This window comes from Entelurus aequoreus, linkage group LG20 (assembly GCF_033978785.1).
Source record: "Entelurus aequoreus isolate RoL-2023_Sb linkage group LG20, RoL_Eaeq_v1.1, whole genome shotgun sequence".
In the NCBI taxonomy this organism is placed as follows: Eukaryota; Metazoa; Chordata; class Actinopteri; order Syngnathiformes; family Syngnathidae; genus Entelurus; species Entelurus aequoreus.
Window position 1 is genome coordinate 48,996,569 of NC_084750.1, and position 19,890 is coordinate 49,016,458.

The 19,890-nt window shown below is 39.8% G+C and overlaps 2 protein-coding genes across 2 annotated transcripts in view; one reads left to right on the forward strand and one right to left on the reverse strand.

Moving 5' to 3' along the window:
• Window positions 1-19,890, reverse strand: part of LOC133636330 (zinc finger protein 25-like) — a 1,044,419-nt gene that overhangs the window by 557,608 nt on the left and 466,921 nt on the right. The gene's annotated exons all lie outside the window — the stretch shown is intronic.
• On the forward strand, window positions 247-17,597 carry LOC133635713 (gastrula zinc finger protein XlCGF57.1-like). Its single transcript, XM_062028961.1, has 3 exons — window positions 247-398; window positions 6,752-6,973; window positions 14,963-17,597. Exons 2-3 carry the CDS (start codon window positions 6,763-6,765, stop codon window positions 16,393-16,395), a joined length of 1,644 nt encoding a protein of 547 aa, XP_061884945.1. The 5' UTR covers window positions 247-398; window positions 6,752-6,762; the 3' UTR covers window positions 16,396-17,597.

The window sequence follows — 19,890 nt, forward strand, 5'->3', positions numbered from 1 at the left end:
AGCTAACAAGCTAAGCTAACCAGCAGGCTAGGCTAGCACGTCAACGTGCACTCAGACTAATGTATCCGCATACAAACAATTAATAAGGACGTTTATTATGTTAAAAGACATACATGTGCACATGGACGTTGTAATGAAGAACAAGAAACCATAATAACCAAAACAACGTATTCTCCGTCGGACGCCATCTTGTTTTGTTCTTCCTCCTGTGTGACGTCATCGAGGTGTTCTCAACCGCGGAACCAATGTTGTCCAAACACGTGTTTCACTGGGACAATAGTGAGTGGTGCACACTTCCTTCGCCCAGCCACAGAACAAAAGAAGTCCCATTTAAGAGTTGCTGGTGTAACAATAGGAAGAATATATTCCACTCCTCTCTTGTACATGCGGCTTATGAGGTAATATAAATGACATATTTGTATATTATTTATCTTATTTACCTGATATGTTGTTCGAAGCTAACGTGCTAGCGTTAGCCCGCTAGCAGGCCTTTGTAGCAAATGCGAGCGTTTTTTTGAGGAGTGTATTTTATCAGAATCAGCTTTATTGTCATTACGCAGGGTAACAAGATTGAGGCCATTCCATTACAGTGCGATCTGTGCATGCAAGAAAACAATGTGTAAATATATTAAAATATAGAAGTGCAAAATATACATGAATATCTACATGAAAAAAAAAACAGGGTGGTTGGTGGAATGGGTTATTGCACCGAAGAGAAGGCAGTTATGGGGGACAATGGGGCAGTCCGTTCAGGGTGGTTATGGCCCTGGGGAAGAAGCTGTTCTTTAGCCTGTTTGTCCTGGTTTTAATGCACCTGTAGCACTTCCCAGAGGGCAGCAGGTGGAACAGGTCAGAGCCAGGTTGGGTGCTGTCCTTGATTATGGCACTGGCTCTGTTGAGGCAGCGGGAGGTGTAGATGTCCATCAGAGAGGGGAGAGGGCGGCCGATGATCTTCTGAGCCGTCTTGACCACTCTTTGCAGCCTCTCCCTGTCTGCTGCAGTGCAGCTGCCGTACCATACTGTAATACAGTAGGTCAGCAGGCTCTCGATGGACGAGCGGTAGAAGGTCAGCAGCAGGTCAGGCTTTAGGTTGTACTTCCCGAGGACTCTCAGGAAGTGTAGCCGCTGCTGAGCCTTCTTGATGATTGCTTTGGTGTTGACTGTCCAGGAAAAGTCGTTAGAGATGTGGACTCCAAAGTACCTGAAGGTGTGGACCAACGTTCCCTCTAAGGTGCGCGCCTGCGCAATTGCGCACTGCTCAAGCGTCCTCTGCACACAACAAATATATGCCGCGCAACAAATCAAATCCCATCTGAATTGTAAACAAAATAAACACATTTATTCTGTGTAATTTTGCAATGCAACTCTGAGTGACAGTGTTCGTCAACACCGTTCAATTATTGTAACGTCTATCGAGATGCTTCGAGGACAGGAATTATATCGATCACTTTATTGAGCAAAACTGTTTATATTCGGCCATAACCACACCAAAAACATGAGTAAAAAACTTATATCTCGAAAAACTATCTGCCGTACAAACCAGGCCAAAACCAACTTGTCATCTGTCACCAACACGCATACCACTAAACCACTGGTGCGTTTATGGCCACACAAAAAGTCGGACAACTCAAACACCACACAAAGTTACACTATGACTCCTCAGTCATACGTGTGCTTATTCTACTGTCATTTATTATTAATGTTAATTTATTGATATTAATCATGGAATGCTGTTACTAGAGAAAGTTACAGGAATGCACACTTCATCCTATGCTTACATTTCATTGTGCAACATGAGGATGTTTAAGGGCAACTAAATGTGATCTCTGAAAGGGGTACAAATGATTTCCAAAGCAGGACCCCCAGCCAGACATATTGTACAACACTAATCCATAGCTTATGAAAAACAAGATGTCTTTTATTTTCATTACAAGTGGGCCAAATCACTAATATTCCAAAATAATCTCATGAAAATGACTCCTGTCATTTGAGTGTTATTATAAAAGATTGGTTTGAGACAGGTGTGCTGCTGGTATTGCCACGTGTGATGTTGCTCACATGTGCTCCACTGAATGCTCAGGGAGTTTTTGTGTTTGCTCACACACATGAACAATTAGAGGGAACATTGGTGTGGAGCCTCTCCACACGCTCGCCGTTGATGTAGAGGGGGGCAGAGTCGGTGCTGCTCCTCCTGAAGTCGACGATGATCTCTCTGGTCTTCAGGCTTCAGGATAGGCAGCCTCGTCACCCCTGGAGATGAGCCCGACCACTGTGGTATCGTCAGCGAACTTGATATATTATATGTTCTCTATGAGAATTATATTGACTTATTTAAATATTTGAACTGTTTTTTTTTACTGTATATTACAGTCACGCTTAACATCATTAAATATTTGTTACTAGAAAGGAACGAACGTCTCGTAATTTAAGTCTGGAATAAGTCACATGGTATAATAATAATAATAATACATTTTATTTGGTATAGCGCTTTTCAGTGCACTCAAAGACGCTTTACAGGATTATGACAGTGTAATATAATGTATTACACATACATTGCAGCAGTCTACTTTGTGTCGGTGCTAACTTTATTAGCAATAAATACAAATTATGTTGTTTGCACGTACTTCTATTACCTTGATAGCATCCATCCATATATTTCCTACCACTTGTCCCTTTTTGGGGTTGCGGGGGGGTGCTGGAGCCGATCTCAGCTGCATTCGGGCGGACATATGGAAATTAAATCAACTGATTAGAGATGTCCGATAATGGCTTTTTTGCCGATATTCCGATATTGTCCAACTCTTAATTACCGATACCGATATATACAGTCGTGGAATGAACACATTATTATGCCTAATTTTGTTGTGATGCCCCGCTGGATGCATTAAACAATGTAACAAGGTTTTCCAAAATAAAGCAACTCAAGTTATGGAAAAAAATGCCAACATGGCACTGCCATATTTATTATTGAAGTCACAAAGTGCATTATTTTTTTTAACATGCCTCAAAACAGCAGCTTGGAATTTGGGACATGCTCTCCCTGAGAGAGCATGAGGAGGTTGAGGTGGGCGGGGTTGGGTTGAGGTGGTGGGGGTAGGGGGTAGCAGGGGGTGTATATTGTAGCGTCCCGGAAGAGTTAGTGCTGCAAGGGGTTCTTGGTATTTGTTCTGTTGTGTTTATGTTGTGTTACGGTGCGGTTGTTCTCCCAAAATGTGTTTGTCATTCTTGTTTGGTGTGGGTTCACAGTGTGGCGCATATTTGTAACAGTGTTAAAGTTGTTTATACGGCAACCCTCAGTGTGACCTGTATGGCAGTTGACCAAGTATGCCTTGCATTCACTTGTGTGTGTGAAAAGCCGTAGATATTATGTGACTGGGCCGGCACGCAAAGGCAGTGTCTTTAAGGTTTATTGGCGCTCTGTACTTCTCCCTACGTCCGTGTACACAGCGGCCTTTTAAAAAGTCATACATTTTACTTTTTGAAACCGATACCGATAATTTTGAAACCGATAATTTCCGATATTACATTTTAAAGCATTTATCGGCCGATAATATCGGCAGTCCGATATTATCGGACATCCCTAAAACTGATGCTTGTTATTACGAATACACTATTTGCACAATTGTAAGTGATTAATGCTTATTCAGTCAGACAAAAATAAATATTTAATGAAATAAATGTTAAATATTAAAAATGGCTTTAATATACTGTACACAAAATTGAATATGCATCAATATTTTGTTTGTAATCGAAGCATGAGGTACCCAAATATTCTCAAAAAAAAAAATTATATACATGCACTATATTGCCAGAAGTATTTGGCCATCTGCCTTTACTCACATATGAACTTGAAGTGCCATCCCATGGAATTGTCCAAAATGTTTTGGTATCCTGGAGCATTCAAAGTTCCTTTCACTGGAACTAAGGGGCCAAGCCCAACTCCTGAAAAACCAACCCCACACCATAATTCCTTCTCCACCAAATGTCACACTCAGCACAATGCAGTCGGAAATGTAGCGTTCTCCTGGCAACCTCCAAACCCAGACTGGTCCATCAGATTGCCAGATGAAAAAGTGTGATTCATCAGTCCAGAGAAGGTGTCTCCGCTGCTCTAGAGTCCAGTGGCGACGTGCTTTACACCAGTGGTCTCCAACCACCGGGACTGATTGGTACCGGGCCGCGCAAGAAATTATTTTATTTTTTAAAAATGTTTTATTTTTTTTATTAAATCAACATAAAAAACACAATATATACATTATATATCAATATAGATCAATACAGTCTGCAAGGATACAGTCCGTAAGCACACATGATTGTATTTGTTTATGAAAAAAAAAAAAACTCTTTCACTGGAAATCACTGAGAGCGGCCCATTCTTTCACAAATGTTTGTAGAAACAGTCTCCATGCGTAAGTGCTTGATTTTATAAGTGATTAGGACACCTGATTGTCATCATTTGGATGGGTGGCCAAATACTTTTGGCAATATAGTGTATACCGGTATATATTCTCCCGCCAGCGCATTTCTTAAGGTGTGAGTGAGGTTTAACCAACATACAATCGCACGGCCACACTTGCTGCACTTCTGTTTGTTTTCTGTTGGGTTAAAAATGTTGCCTTCACAGAAGGAAGAACGAGGAGAGGATATTGCATGTAAAAGTAAAGCCAACTAATCACAGCTCTGCAGTCCTGGTCACCATTGACGTGAGCTCAGACTATTTTGGAGGTGCACGTCAAGGTTGGCTGGTAGGTTGGTAGTGGGAGGAGCGAGTTGGCGTCACTTGATGCTGCAGCACAATGAAACTTATATACGTGCAGACTGACTCAACCTCTTAAGGCCCAAGCTGTTTGTTTACATGCTTTTTTTATTTCTCTTTGCTATTTGGGCTTATTGGACCCGAATTAGAATAAAAACTAAGAATCATCTTTTGATATGATGTACTTAGTCCATAAGTACACAAACGTATACTTCATATTTAGTGACATGCTAATTCTTATTTTTACACTTTTTTTTCCTCCAAATTCCGTTGTATGTTATACTCTTCTGACACCACCAGATGGCAGTATAAGTGTCCACATAAGCGGCCATAAGACCCCAATTCAGTAGTGTACACAATAGTGGAAATAAAAGGTGATGTCCACGCATGTGGCCACTAAGCCTTTACAGTCATGACGGTATTAAAGGCCTACTGAAAGCCACTACTAGCGACCACGCAGTCTGATAGTTTATATATCAATGATGAAATCTTAACATTGCAACACATGCCAATACGGCCGGGTTAACTTATAAAGTGACATTTTACATTTCCCGCCACACTTCCGCTTGAAAACGTCTATGTATGATGACGTTTGCGCGTGACGTCAATTGTTGAAGCGGAAGTATTAGTACACATTGTATCCAATACAAAAAGCTCTGTTTTCTTCGCAACATTCCACAGTATTCTGGACATCTGTGTTGGTGAATCTTTTGCAATTTGTTCGATTAACAATGGAGACTGCAAAGAAGAAAGCTGTAGGTGGGATCGGTGTATTAGCGGCTGGCTGCAGCAACACAACCAGGAGGACTTTGATTTGGATAGCAGACGCGCTTTTCGACGCTAGCCGCCGACCGCATCGATGATCGGGTGAAGTCCTTCATTGCGCCGTCGATCGCTGGAACGCAGGTGAGCACGGGTGTTGATGAGCAGATGAGGGCTGGCTGGCGTAGGTGGAGAGCTAATGTTTTTAGCATAGCTCTGACGAGGTCCCGTAGCTAAGTTAGCTTCAATGGCGTCGTTAGCAACTGCATGGCTAGGCTTCGCCAGGCGGCACAGCATTAACCGTGTGGTTACAGGTCCAGTGTTTGGTTCGGTGTCTCCTGATAGTAGTATTGTTGATCTTCTGTCTATCCTTCCAGTCAGGGGCTTATTTCTTTTGTTTCTATCTGCATTTAAGCACGATGCTATCACGTTAGCGCCGTAGCTAAAGTGCTTCGCCAATGTATTGTCGTGGGGATAAAAGTCACTGTGAATGTCCATTTCGCGTTCTCGACTCTCATTTTCAAGAGGATATAGTATCCCAGGTGGTTTAAAATACAAATCCGTGATATACAATAGAAAAAGGAGAAAGTGTGGAATCCAATGAGACCTTGTACCTAAGTTACAGTTATAGCGAAGAAAGATATGTCCTGCACTGCACTCTAGTCCTTCACTCTCACGTTCCTCATCCACAAATCTTTCATCCTCGCTCAAATTAATGGGGTAATCGTCGCTTTCTCGGTCCGAATCGCTCTCGCTGCTGGTGTAAACAATGGGGAAATGTGAGGAGCCTTTCAACCTGTGACGTCACGCTACTTCTGGTACAGGCAAGGCTTATTTTATCAGCGACCAAAAGTTGCGAACTTTATCGTCAATGTTCTCTACTAAATCCTTTCAGCAAAAATATGGCAATATCGCGAAATGATCAAGTATGACACATAGAATGGATCTGCTATCCCCGTTTAAATAAAAACATTTCATTTCAGTAGGCCTTTAAAATCCAAGCAGGAGATTTTCTGTATGTTCTAAAAAGCTGTTACTTTTTATCAATAATTACTGTAAATGTAGAAAACAAGATCATATACACAATTCTTAATAATCAATAAACTATGATTATTCCATGTGTAGAAGAACATCACCGCAAAGTCTCTCAGTCCACTTGGAAAATATTATATTTGATAGACTAAAAAAATATTTGACACATCTGAGCTGAAGTTTGTTTGTGTTGTCTTGCAGACGTCCAACAGATGAATGCTCGTCAAGAAGAACATGCCCTTCAGCAGCAGGAGGATCCACGACCCCCTTACATTAAAGAGGAAGAGGAGGATCTCTGGGTTACTCAGGAGGGAGAGTGTGTTGTAGGGCAGGAGGAGGATGATGTCATGACTGTTGTCTCTGTGAAGACTGAAGAGCATGAAGACAAAGCACCTGAGTCCTCACAGCTTCATCACAGTCCAAGTAAGCACATATCATTTTATTCTCAGGGCATTCAATCCATCACAACTGGACTGTTCACTTTGTCTTAGAAGACTCATCCAAGTAGGCTTCATCACTTCATGCTCATACACTTCAAGTCTTAAATCTAATCATTGCAATTTAGAGGGGAACTGCACTTTTTGGGGAATTTTTCTGTCGTTCACAATCATTATAAAAGACATGATGGTGGATATATTAAAAAAATAGAATAAAAATCACATTCTAACTAGGGCTGGGCGATATGGCCTTTTATTAATATGTGGATATGTTTAGGCCATGTCACGATACACCATATATATGTGGATGTGTTTAGGCCATGTCACGATACACCATATCAATCAATCAATCAATCAATGTTTATTTATATAGCCCTAAATCACAAGTGTCTCAAAGGGCTGTACAAGCCACAACGACATCCTCGGTACAGAGCCCACATACGGGCAAGGAAATATATATGTGGATATGTTTAGGCCATGTCACGATACACCATATATATGTGGATTTGTTTAGTCCAGGGGTCACCAACCTTTTTGAAACCAAGAGCTACTTCTTGGGTACTGATTAATGCGAAGGGCTACCAGTTAGATACACACTTAAATAAATTGCCAGAAGTAGCCAATTTGCTCAATTTACCTTTAACTCTGTTATTATTAATAATTAATGATATTTATCTTTGTGGAAACACTGATCATCTTAATGATTTCTCACAATAAATATATATAGAAACAGATACATATCAATATGCAACACTTTATTTTTATATTTTCTCTAAGTGCACATTTTTCAAATTGAACATTTTCAAATGATGACTTCTAAGACAGTCTTGTGAAATCACAATATCCCATTTTAACTAGCTAGCCACTAACATTTTTTAACAAATCATGAATTACTTTGCACCATGTTCGTACAAATAATAACTCATGTAAAATACAAAAGTAAACTCTCAAATTTTTAAATCAAGTCACACTTTGAACTGGACACCAAATCTGTTATCTGTTTCTTTGTCAGTTAGTGGGAAGCCTGGCATTGCATGCTGTTAACTAGTGTGTTGTACTCTGGTGTGTAACTTGACACTGCAACTCTGAGTGAGTCTTGCAGATGTGCATCAGTGAGGCGTGTTCTGTGTTTGTTCTTGATGAAGTTCATGTCAGAAAAGGCTGATTCACAAAGATAAGATTTTTCCTCATTGTTTGCGGAACCTTCTTAATCTTTTGGACATATTTTCACAGCAATCTGGCCTTAAGCTTAATTATGATAAATGTAAAATGTTAAGGATCGGAAATCTAAAGGGAACGTCCTTTCGAATGGAATGCAAAGTGCCTGTTTTGTGGACAGATGGACCAGTTAACATACTTGGTGTTGTTGTCCCAGAAAATCTGGAAGATCTAGGCTCAGTAAATTATGATAATCGACTAAGAAAGCTGGACAAAATTATGAAATTATGGAAAGGGAAATCCCTAACCTTGTATGGTAAAATGTCTATTGCCAACTCGTTAATTATTCCTCAATTTATTTATTAGTTTTTGTCATTACCAGCTCCATCACAAAACTTTTTTAAGATTTATGAGCGGAGGGTCTTCGATTTTGTCTGGAACGGCAAACCAGAAAAGATTAAAAGAAAGGTTTTGTACAAAGAGTATGAATATGGGGGCCTGAAACTTCTCAACATTGAAGCTATATTTCTGTCTTTAAAAGCATCAATTGTTCCAAAGATGTATTTAAACATTGAGTGGTACACAAATGTCCTGTTGGACAAAAAACATGTACTGTATCAAAAGAAATTGTATCCTTTTTTACAAGTGATCCCCTCCCAGAGAGTCTGCTGGGAAACATGGCGGGGTTCATAAAGGAAACAATCCACTCATAGTGGTGTTTTAAATTTTATGTGCCAGAAAAAAGAGACAATATTTTTGCAGCAGTTAATATGGATGAACTCTAATATTGTAATAGATGGAAAGCCTTTCTTTTGGAAAAATATGTTTGAAAGAGGAATCATTTTTGTCAATGATATTATCAATGAGAATGGTAATGAAGTATGATGAATTTAGAGCTATGTATGGTGCTGCTTGCTCAAGCTTTTCATTTTATCAACTAACTGGAGTAATTGGGAAAAGATGGAAACAAATAATTAATTATGGAACTACTAAATTATTAGTTTGTAAACCTCTAATAAAAAATTCTAGTTGGCAAAAAGGAACTAAAATAAATAGAAAAATATATAATTTTTATTTAATAAAGAAATCTTTGAAGGCTGCCTCATACAACACAAATGGAAAATGGGAGGACTTTTTTGACTGCCCGTTGCCATGGGATGCCATATTCAAACTAATCTATAAAACCACTATCGATGTGCAAAATCGTTATTTTCAAATTAAAATTATTTATAACTTCTTACCCACAGGGAAAATGTTAAAATTATGGAATATGAGAGAGTCAGATGATTGCCGATTTTGTTGTCAGGAGCCTGAATCCACCCTGCATTTGTTTTGGTATTGTCATATTGTGTCTTTATTTTGGGTGGAAGTTGAAAAAATGTGTTTAAGGATTGGTTTGTTTATGAAGCTTAATGTGGTTTCTGTTATTTTAGGAGAGTTCATTGACAATCATGATTTAGTCAATTTAATTATAGTACTCTGTAAAATGTTTATTTTTAAGGCCAAAAACAGATATTCACTTAGTATTACTTTCTTTAAAACATGTATTCAGTATTTTCTAACTTTAGAAAGTTACTTGGTTGAAAACGATAATGATGCCAAAAAACATTAAAACAAAGATGAGAAGTCCTCAAAGGCTTATTTTGAAAGTATAATTATGTTTATAGATTATATGATATCTGTTGTTGTGTTCCCTAATTTGAGTGACCTGGACATAATCTGGACTGTACATGAATGCTTATTTTGAAAATGTAATTTTGTTTATAAATTATATGCAATCTGTTGTGTTCCCTAATTTTTTTCTGTGTACGTGAATGAAGGTGTGTGTGTTGCTGAGTCCGACTTGGACATTATCTGGACTGGGCCTGGTTTAAAAAACCCTTTAAAGAAATCTAATTTCATTGACAACCTGGTCTGTTGAAGATAAGGGCCTTTTTTTAAAAATAAAATAAAATAAGATAAATAAATAAAAAACATTTTCTTGGATAAAAAAGAAAGTAAAACAATATAAAAATAATTACATAAAAAATAGTAATTAATGAAAATGTTAGTGGACCAGCAGCCTATACAATCATGTGTGCTTCAGGGACTGTGTCCCTTGCAGATGTGTTGTCTATGTTGTGGGAACCAGAATATTGGTAGCAGAAAGAAATAACCCCTTTTGTGTGAGTGGGTGTGGATGAGTGTGCATGGGGGAGGTTGTTTGGGTTGATGCACTGATTGAAAGTGTATCTTGTGTTTTTTCTATGTAGATTTAATTAAAAAAAAAAAAAAAAATTTATTTATTTATTTATATATTTATTTATTTTTTTAGAGCAGGCCCACGGGCGACTCATCTGGTCCTTACGGGCGACCTGGTGCCCGCGGGCACCGCGTTGGTGACCCCTGGTTTAGTCCATGTCACGATACACCATATATATGTGGATATGTTTAGGCCATGTCACGATACACCATATATATGTGGATATGTTTAGTCCATGTCACCATACACCATATATATGTGGATATGTTTAGTCCATGTCACGATACACCATATATATGTGGATATGTTTAGTCCATGTCACGATACACCATATATATGTGGATATGTTTAGTACATGTCACAATACACCATATATATGTGGATATGTTTAGTCCATGTCACGATACACCATATATATGTGGATATGTTTAGGCCATGTCACGATACACCATATATATGTGGATATGTTTAGGCCATGTCACGATACACCATATGTATGTGGATATGTTTAGGCCATGTCACGATACACCATATATATGTGGATATGTTTAGGCCATGTCACGATACACCATATGTATGTGGATATGTTTAGTCCATGTCACGATATACCATATATATGTGGATATGTTTAGTCCATGTCATGATATACCATATATATGTGGATATGTTTAGTCCATGTCCTCTACTGCGGCTGTTGTGGATCGGTGGAGGGAATACTTCGAAGACCTCCTCAATCCCACCAATACATCTTCCTATGAGGAAGCAGTGCCTGGGGTATCTGTGGTGGGCTCTCCTATTTCTGGGGCTAAGGTTGCAGAGGTAGTTAAAAAGTTCCTCGGTGGCAAGGCCCCGGGGGTGGATAAGATCCGCCCAGAGTTCCTTAAGGCTCTGGATGCTGTGGGGCTGTCTTGGTTGACAAGACTCTGAAACATTGCATGGACATCGGGGCAGTACCTCTGGATTGGCAGACCGGGGTGGTGGTTCCTCTCTTTAAGAAGGGGAACCGGAGGTTGTGTTCCAACTATCGTGGGATCACACTCCTCAGCCTTCCCGGTAAGGTCTATTCAGGTGTACTGGAGAGGAGGCTACTCCGGATAGTTGAACCTCGGATTCCGGAGGAACAGTGTGGTTTTCGTCCTGGTCGTGGAATGATAGACCAGCTCTATACTCTCGGCAGGGTCCTTGAGGGTGCATGGGAGTTTGCCCAACCAGTCTACATGTGCTTTGTGGACTTGGAGAAGGCATTTGACCGTGTCCCTCGGGAAGTCCTGTGGGGAGTGCTCAGAGAGTATGGGGTATCGGACTGTCTGATTGTGGCGGTCCACTCCCTGTATGATCAGTGTCAGAGCTTGGTCTGCATTGCTGGCAGTAAGTCGGACACGTTTCCAGTGAGGGTTGGACTCCGCCAAGGCTGCTCTTTGTCACCGATTCTGTTCATAACTTTTATGGGCAGAATTTCTAGGCGCAGTCAGGGCGTTGAGGGGATCCGGTTTGGCGGCTGCAGGATTAGGTCTCTGCTTTTTGCAGATGATGTGGTCCTGATGGCTTCAACTGGCCAGGATCTTCAGCTCTCACTGGATCGGTTCGCAGCCGAGTGTGAAGCGACTGGGATGAGAATCAGCACCTCCAAGTCCGAGTCCATGGTTCTCGCCCGGGAAAGGGTGGAGTTCCATCTCCAGGTTGGGGAGGAGATCTTGCCCCAAGTGGAGGAGTTCAAGTACCTAGGAGTCTTGCTAACGAGTGAGGGAAGAGTGGATTGTGAGATCGACAGGTGGATTGGTGCGGCGTCTTCAGTAATGCGGACGCTGTAGCGATCCGTTGTGGTGAAGAGGGAGCTGAGCCGGAAGGCAAAGCTCTCAATTTACCGGTCGATCTACGTTCCCATCCTCACCTATGGTCATTAACTTTGGTTTATGACCGAAAGGACAAGATCACGGGTACAAGCGGCCGAAATGAGTTTCCTCCGCCGGATGGATGGATATTTTTGCTTAAAAAAATATATATATATATTTTGTCCGGTCCAGCTTCTCAGGCAAACCATATTGTTGATGGAGATGCCGATATCGGCTGTACAAATTTACTTTACAAAAGAGAAGTGTGGGATACTTCTCTTGTTGCCTTATTTGTATTTTGACTTGATTAAATGGATTTATATTATCATTTGGTGCAGCCTGGCCGGAGCAATATTTTTGCTTAATTAAGGTTTAATTATACATGTTAAGATGTGCCCTCTATTATTGCGTTTGTCCTAATTGTCTTTTATTTCCTAAACACCTGTTTTCATTATTGAAGGCTGACATGCACAGCTGCACACACAATTTGTGTGTGCTAATAAAAACAGGTGCGCTCACAGCCCTATGTGCTGTGTGGTGTGATCACATAAAAAAGTTCTTGTCTCTGATGCGTTTTTGATGATTATTATACGTTGCTGTTTAAATGGTGGTTTCTCCACGCAAATCCGCTTAGCTGTTTTCAACCTGCCAACAATACATAAACAATATAAAAAAGACAAACCACTTAATAATGACGACAACAGTTTAACATTTTAAGAATGCAATACAGTTCATTGCATTCTTTGCATGCATAATAGTAATCAATGTTCATTTTGCCATCATAACATGTTTGAGATGAAAACACACACACACACACACATATATATATATATTATATATATATATATATATATATATATATATATATATATATATATATATATATATATATATATATACAATTATTTCAAAATTAATATGAGAAAGTTAAAATAAAACTATATTCTTAGCATCAAAAATAAAACAATAAGAACAGTTTTCATTATATCAAAAATAAAAAGTGGATTAGGTAGTGCCTTTAATACTGCATTTGAAATGTGCAACCAGTGGTGAGTCACCACCAAGCAAAAACCGCGCATGCTCAGAAAAGTAGCGTCAGATTTACTGCCCGTCCGAGCATCCACTGGCAGAAATGTAGATCGGCGCCTAAGCTATAGAGACTATAGTGGGTGCAAGTGCAAGCTATCCAAGTAGCATGTGGTTGCATGACTTGAATAACCCGAATAAGAAAAAAGACAGGATGGCTTTGAATACAATAATTTGGTTTATGCCCTTAAAGTCTTCCTGTGTCCAAAGACTTATTTCCTGTAAACAATCACAAAATCATCAAAATATATATAATACAAACAATTGATGAAACCACTATTGACCTTATACTGATATTATACTTGGTATTGTTACTGTCAATTTTTGTATCGATCGGACCACATTTTTTTAAATTTAAGAGTGTTTCTGTGGGTCATTAAAATCATTAAAGGCATTGAATGGACTTTGCATAAATTAAGGCCTTAAATGGTATTAAAAAGCATTAAATATGATGTCCAGAGGCATTCAAATATTCATGTAATCGTAGGCCGGGTCCGATATAAATGAAAATAAACCTAATAACTTAATTCTTGCCGTCATCAATACATTGCTCTGTCCGTGTGTTTCCTTCTTGGTCTCTGGATTTTAAACTGGACTAAGAGGTTTCACTCTGTGCATCGCTCTCAGCACCTGAGCATGTTTATTCCACAGCAGACTTACATGAACAAAGTGAGCCTCTTGTCAGTCATTCACAATCTTTGTTTCGACTACTTGCAATTCTCCTCCACACCTTTTCCTGTGTGCAGTAGTGTTGGTGACACTCACTTTCATGTTGGAGATGGAACTAGTCATTTTAATACAATGCTGTAGTACAGGCCTCCATATAACTGCCCGGGATATGCCTGTTATATGATTCTTTAATTTTGGGCCTTTTAGAAGCAGCATGTCTTCATCCATTTGTGTCAAAGAGGTGAAATTAGGTCTGAAAACCTTATGACAAGTGGACTTCATGTCCATTAGGACTTTTCAAAGTGTAGATTACCATCCGCCTTAAACAGAATATTCTATTTTCAAAGTAAACTAGATCATTTATTTTGTGTATATGCGTGACTTCTTGTCCCACATGAGCAGATTTTAGCTCAATTGAACCGCCTTGTTGTGGCGACCACTAAATATAGAAGCCAGGCGGTGGAAACTGACACATTGACTTGAAAACAAAAAACGGAACGAGTCTGTCACCGTGGTGCCGCCGTTCCGCATCCAGTGGAAATCCCTGGTTACACTTACAAATGTTGCTTGGCGAGATAAACGAAGAAACCATACTTTGGGTTTATGGCACGTAGCAAAAGGAAATGCACTTTCAACCCACAGCACTCGCAGTGAGCGAACTCGACCACAAGATAGCGCCACAGCAGAGCTAACAATACGGAATACAGATTTACACTGTAAACGACCTAATCTTTTCTCCAACTTTATACATCATACCTCAGGCAGAAGAAAATTTATGGCAATACAGATTTTAGGCCATATTGCCCACCCCTTGTAAAAAGTGGTCTTCTTTTCCTGTGAATAATGTTGTAAAGAGCAGTGTGTTTGTTTTCAGGCCAATTCGTACATTAACTTGTTATTTGAAGTACATGTGAACTTACTGAATGCCTCATGTGACTCAGCAAATCTGGACATTTTTCAAGCATGTTTGTCATTTCGTGTCCTGCAGACGTCTGTGAAGAACAACTTCTGCCTGACAAACAGGAGAGTAGCTTCAGGATGTTGAAGGAGGATCCACCAAAGAGGAAGACCAGACACCACGGACCCTCTGGCATCTTCTTTTCCTCTTTAACACAGACCCTTCCCTGTAAAAAGGAAGACGAAGACTCACTGACCCCCCACATTAAAGAGGAAGAGGAAGAACACAGCATCAGTCAGGAGGGAGATCATATTGAAGGACTGGTGGAGTTCCCAGTGACTGGTGTCCCTGTGAAGAGTGAAGATGATGAGGTCAAAGGTGAAAATGAGGATAAGAGAGAGGCGGAGCCTCCAAGCAGCAGCTCAACACAACACATGACAACAGAAGCTGATGGAGACCACTGTGGAGGATCACAAGCAGACAAGATCTTAGCTCCACTATCAGATAGTGAGGACACAACGTCACACTCTCCTGACACTGATGATGAACACTCTAAACATGATGCAACATGTCACACTGACAACACTCACTTCACATGTTCTCACTGTGACAAAACCTTTAAAAGCCATTGGTATCTGAAAAGACACATGAGAACACACACTGGAGAAAAACCTTTTATCTGTTCAATCTGTGGTAAAGGTTTTTTAGAAAGTCACACATTGAAAGTACACTTGAGAACACACACTGGTGAAAAACCTTTTTCCTGTGTAACCTGTGGTAAAGGTTTTACACAAAGTCACAAATTGAAAGTACACATGACAACACACACTGGTGAAACACCTTTTTCCTGTTTAACCTGTGGTAAAGGATTTACACAAAGTCAATGTTTGAAAGAACACATGAGAACACACACTGGTGAAAAACCTTTTTCTTGTTCAATCTGTGGCTTATCTTTTTCAAGGAAGGAACATTTGAAAGTACACATGAGAGCACACACTGGTGAAACACCCTTTTCCTGTTTAACCTGTGGTAAAGGTTTTACACAAAGTCAATATTTGAAAGTACACATGAGAATACACACAGGTGAAAAACCTTTTTCCTGTTCAACCTGTGGTAAAGGTTTTACACAAAGTCAACATTTGAAAGCACACATGAGAACACACACTGGTGAAAAACCCTTTTCCTGTTCAAACTGTGGTAAAGGTTTTACACAAAGTAAATTTTTGAAAGTACACATGAGAACACACACTGGTGAAAAACCTTTTTCCTGTTCAACCTGTGGTAAAGGTTTTACAGACAGTCGATATTTGAAAGTACACATGAGAACACACACTGAAGAAAAGCCTTTTATCTGTTCATTCTGTGATAAAGGTTTTGTACAAAGTAACAATTTGAAAGTACACATGAGAACACACACTGGTGAAAAACCTTTTTCCTGTTCAACCTGCGGTAAAGGTTTTACAGAAAGTCAGAATTTGAAAAGACACACTAGAACACACACTGGAGAAAAATCACTTTCCTAATCAATCTGCAACAGAAGCTTTTGTGAACGATCAAAACTTGTAGCACACATGAGAAGACACCCAGGAGAGAAAGTGTTGAGTTGCAGTGTGTGTGGTGAAAGATTGTCTTCTAAGTAGCAGTGTAAGAAACACAAGTGTGCTGGTGAGAACAGCAGCAGCAAATGAAGATGCAGGATTTGAAATAAACTGTCAAGACTTTAATGTTGACTTTCTAACAACATCAGCACATATAACATGTGCGACATTGTTGTTTGTGTAACTATCGTGTTAACATGCTTCTACATTTTTAAATTAGATATTTTATATTAGTGCGTTTTTCAGTCAAGTACATGCATTAAAGGCCTACTGAAATGAAATTTCTTATTTAAACCGGAATAGCAGATCCATTCTGTGTGTCATACTTGATCATTTTGCGATATTGCCATATTTTTGCTGAAAGGATTTAGTAGAGAACATTGACGATAAAGTTCGCAACTTTTGGTCGCTGATAAAAAAAAGCCTTGCCTGTACCGGAAGTAGCGTGACGTCGCAGGTTGAAAGGCTCCTCACATTTCCCCATTGTTTACACTAGCAGCGAGAGCGATTCGGACCGAGAAAGCGACGATTACCCCATTAATTTGAGCCAGGATGAAAGATTTGTGGATGAGGAACGTGAGAGTGAAGGACTAGAGTGCAGTGCAGGACGTATCTTTTTTCGCTCTGACCGTAGGCTCATTGGATTCCACACACTCCTTTTTCTATTGTGGATCACAGATTTGTATTTTAAACCACCTGGGATACTATATCCTCTTGAAAATTAGATTTGAGAACGCAAAATGGACATTCACAGTGACTTTTATCTCCACGACAATATATCGGTGAAGCACTTTAGCTACGGAGCTAACGTGATAGCATCATGCTTAGCTGCATATAGAAACAGACGAAATAAGCCCCTGACTGGAAGGATAGACAGAAGATCAACAATACTACCAAACACTGGACCTGTAACCACACGGTTAATACTGTACTGCCTGGCGAAGCCTAGCAATGCTGTTGCTAACGACGCCATTGAAGCTAACTTAGCTACGGGACCTGGACAGAGCTATGCTAAAAACATTAGCTCACCACCTATGCCAGCCCTCATCTGCTCATCAACACCCGTGCTCACCTGCGTTCCAGCGATCGACGGCGCAACGAAGGACTTCACCCGATCATCGATGCGGTCGGCGGCTAGCGTCGGATAGCGCGTCTGCTATCCAACTCAAAGTCTTCCTGGTTGTGTTGCTGCAGCCAGCCGCTAATACACCGATCCCACCTACAGCTTTCTTCTTTGCAGTCTTCATTGTTCATTAAACAAATTGCAAAAGATTCACCAACACAGATGTCCAAAATACTGTGGAATTTTGCGATGAAAACAGAGCTGTTTGTATTGGATTGAATGGTGTCCCAATACTTCCACTTCAACCATTGACGTCACGCGCATACGTCATCATACATAGACGTTTTCAACCGGAAGTTTCTTGGGAAATTTAAAATGTCACTTTATAAGTTAACCCGGCCGTATTGGCATGTGTTGCAATGTTAAGATTTCATCATTGATATATAAACTATCAGACTGCGTGGCCGTAGTAGTGGCTTTCAGTAGGCCTTTAATATGCAACATTGTGTACTTTTATTAAACATTGAACAGAACAATTTGACTGAAAAGGTGAGAGTAAACAGTACAAGACATCTTTTACATACAATAAACATTTTGTGTGTATATATATTCACCGTACAATATTAGACTTATTCATAATTGTGTTTTTTATAGGTGTTAGAAATATTGAAGTGTGACATATTTGTATTTCTAATTACCGTATTAATGATCCCATAGATTAGCACCTTTATATGACATACATATGTACTGGTTCACATCTGAAACATCTTCTGGACCACTTCAGGAAGCATATTATTATTTACTTTATACATCATTTGAACACTTGTCTTTTATACAATTTTAAAATGTGTGACTTTATGAACTATTTGTTGGGTCTCTATTGTCACGATCGGGGCAAGATGCAAAGGACAAATCCGGACAGGACTTGCAGGTAACAACTTGATTTAATTATAACACAACACAAAACAGGTACAAAGCGACTGGCTGAGGTGCCAAGCGCACCGGAAGCTAAGGCTAACACTTAGCACAGACTGTGACGAGTAGCAGGGGCTAGGAGACAAGAACAAACGTACGTGGCAGACGCGTGATGCAAATACAAAGAAGCCAGACAGACTTAAATTGGAGCGTCAGATTGGCACAGTGGTGAAAGCCAGCTTTTTTTATTTACATCAGCTGGCCAAGGTTAAAAACCTTCTTTCTAGGCAACAGTTAGAGACAGTAATCCATGTCTTTATCACATCTGGGCTGGATTACTGTAACGCTTTGTATTTTGGAATTAGTCAGTCCTCCCTCTCACATCTGCAGCTGCTCCAAAATGCACCTGCAGACTTTTAACTAACACAAGAAAAAGAGAGCACATTACTCCTGGTTTAGCCTCCCTCCACTGTGTCTTTTACAGTCCATTTTAAAAGGATCTTACTCGTTTTAAATCCTTACATGGTCTTGCCCCAACTTACCTCTCTGAGCTGCTCCACCTCTATGCCCCCACCCGCTCCCTCAGGTCAGCTGATCAGCTGATCCTGGAGGTACCCAAATCCAAGCGCAAGCTCAGGGGGGACAGAGCCTTCTCTGTTGCGGGCCCCAAACTCTGGAAGCATCTCCCTCTCCATGTGAGACAGGCCCCTTCTTTGGCTACTTTTAAGAACCTTCTTAAAACCCATTTTTATTCACTGGCTTTTAACACAGCATGAGACTTTAAACTGTTTTTAGCTTTTAACTTTTTTAACTTTTTAATTGCTTTTTATCTAACAAATTGTTCTTAGGATAATTTGTATTTGCTTTTTCAATGTGTATTTTACTTCTGTTTTATTTTTTAGTCCTTGCTTTGCCATTTCTTTGTGGTGTACAGCCCTTTGTTCTTCAACTGTGCTTCTTTTTAATGGGGCTTTATAAATAAAGTTGGTATGATATATACAAACCCCGTTTCCATATGAGTTGGGAAATTGTGTTAGATGTAAATATAAACGGAATACAATGATTTGCAAATCCTTTTCAAGCCATATTTAGTTGAATATGCTACAAAGACAAGATATTTGATGTTCAAACTCATAAACTTTATTTATTTTTTTGCAAATAATAATTAACTTAGAATTTCATGGCTGCAACATGTGCAAAAGTAGTTGGAAAAGGGCATGTTCACCACTGTGTTACATGGCCTTTCCTTTTAACAACACTCAGTAAAGGTTTGGGAACTGAGGAGACACATTTTTGAAGTGGAATTCTTTCCCATTCTTGCTTGATGTACAGCTTAAGTTGTTCAACAGTCCGGGGGTCTCCCTTCTGCTATTTTAGGTGCCACACATTTTCAATGGGAGACAGGTCTGGACTACAGGCAGGCCAGTCTAGTACCCGCACTC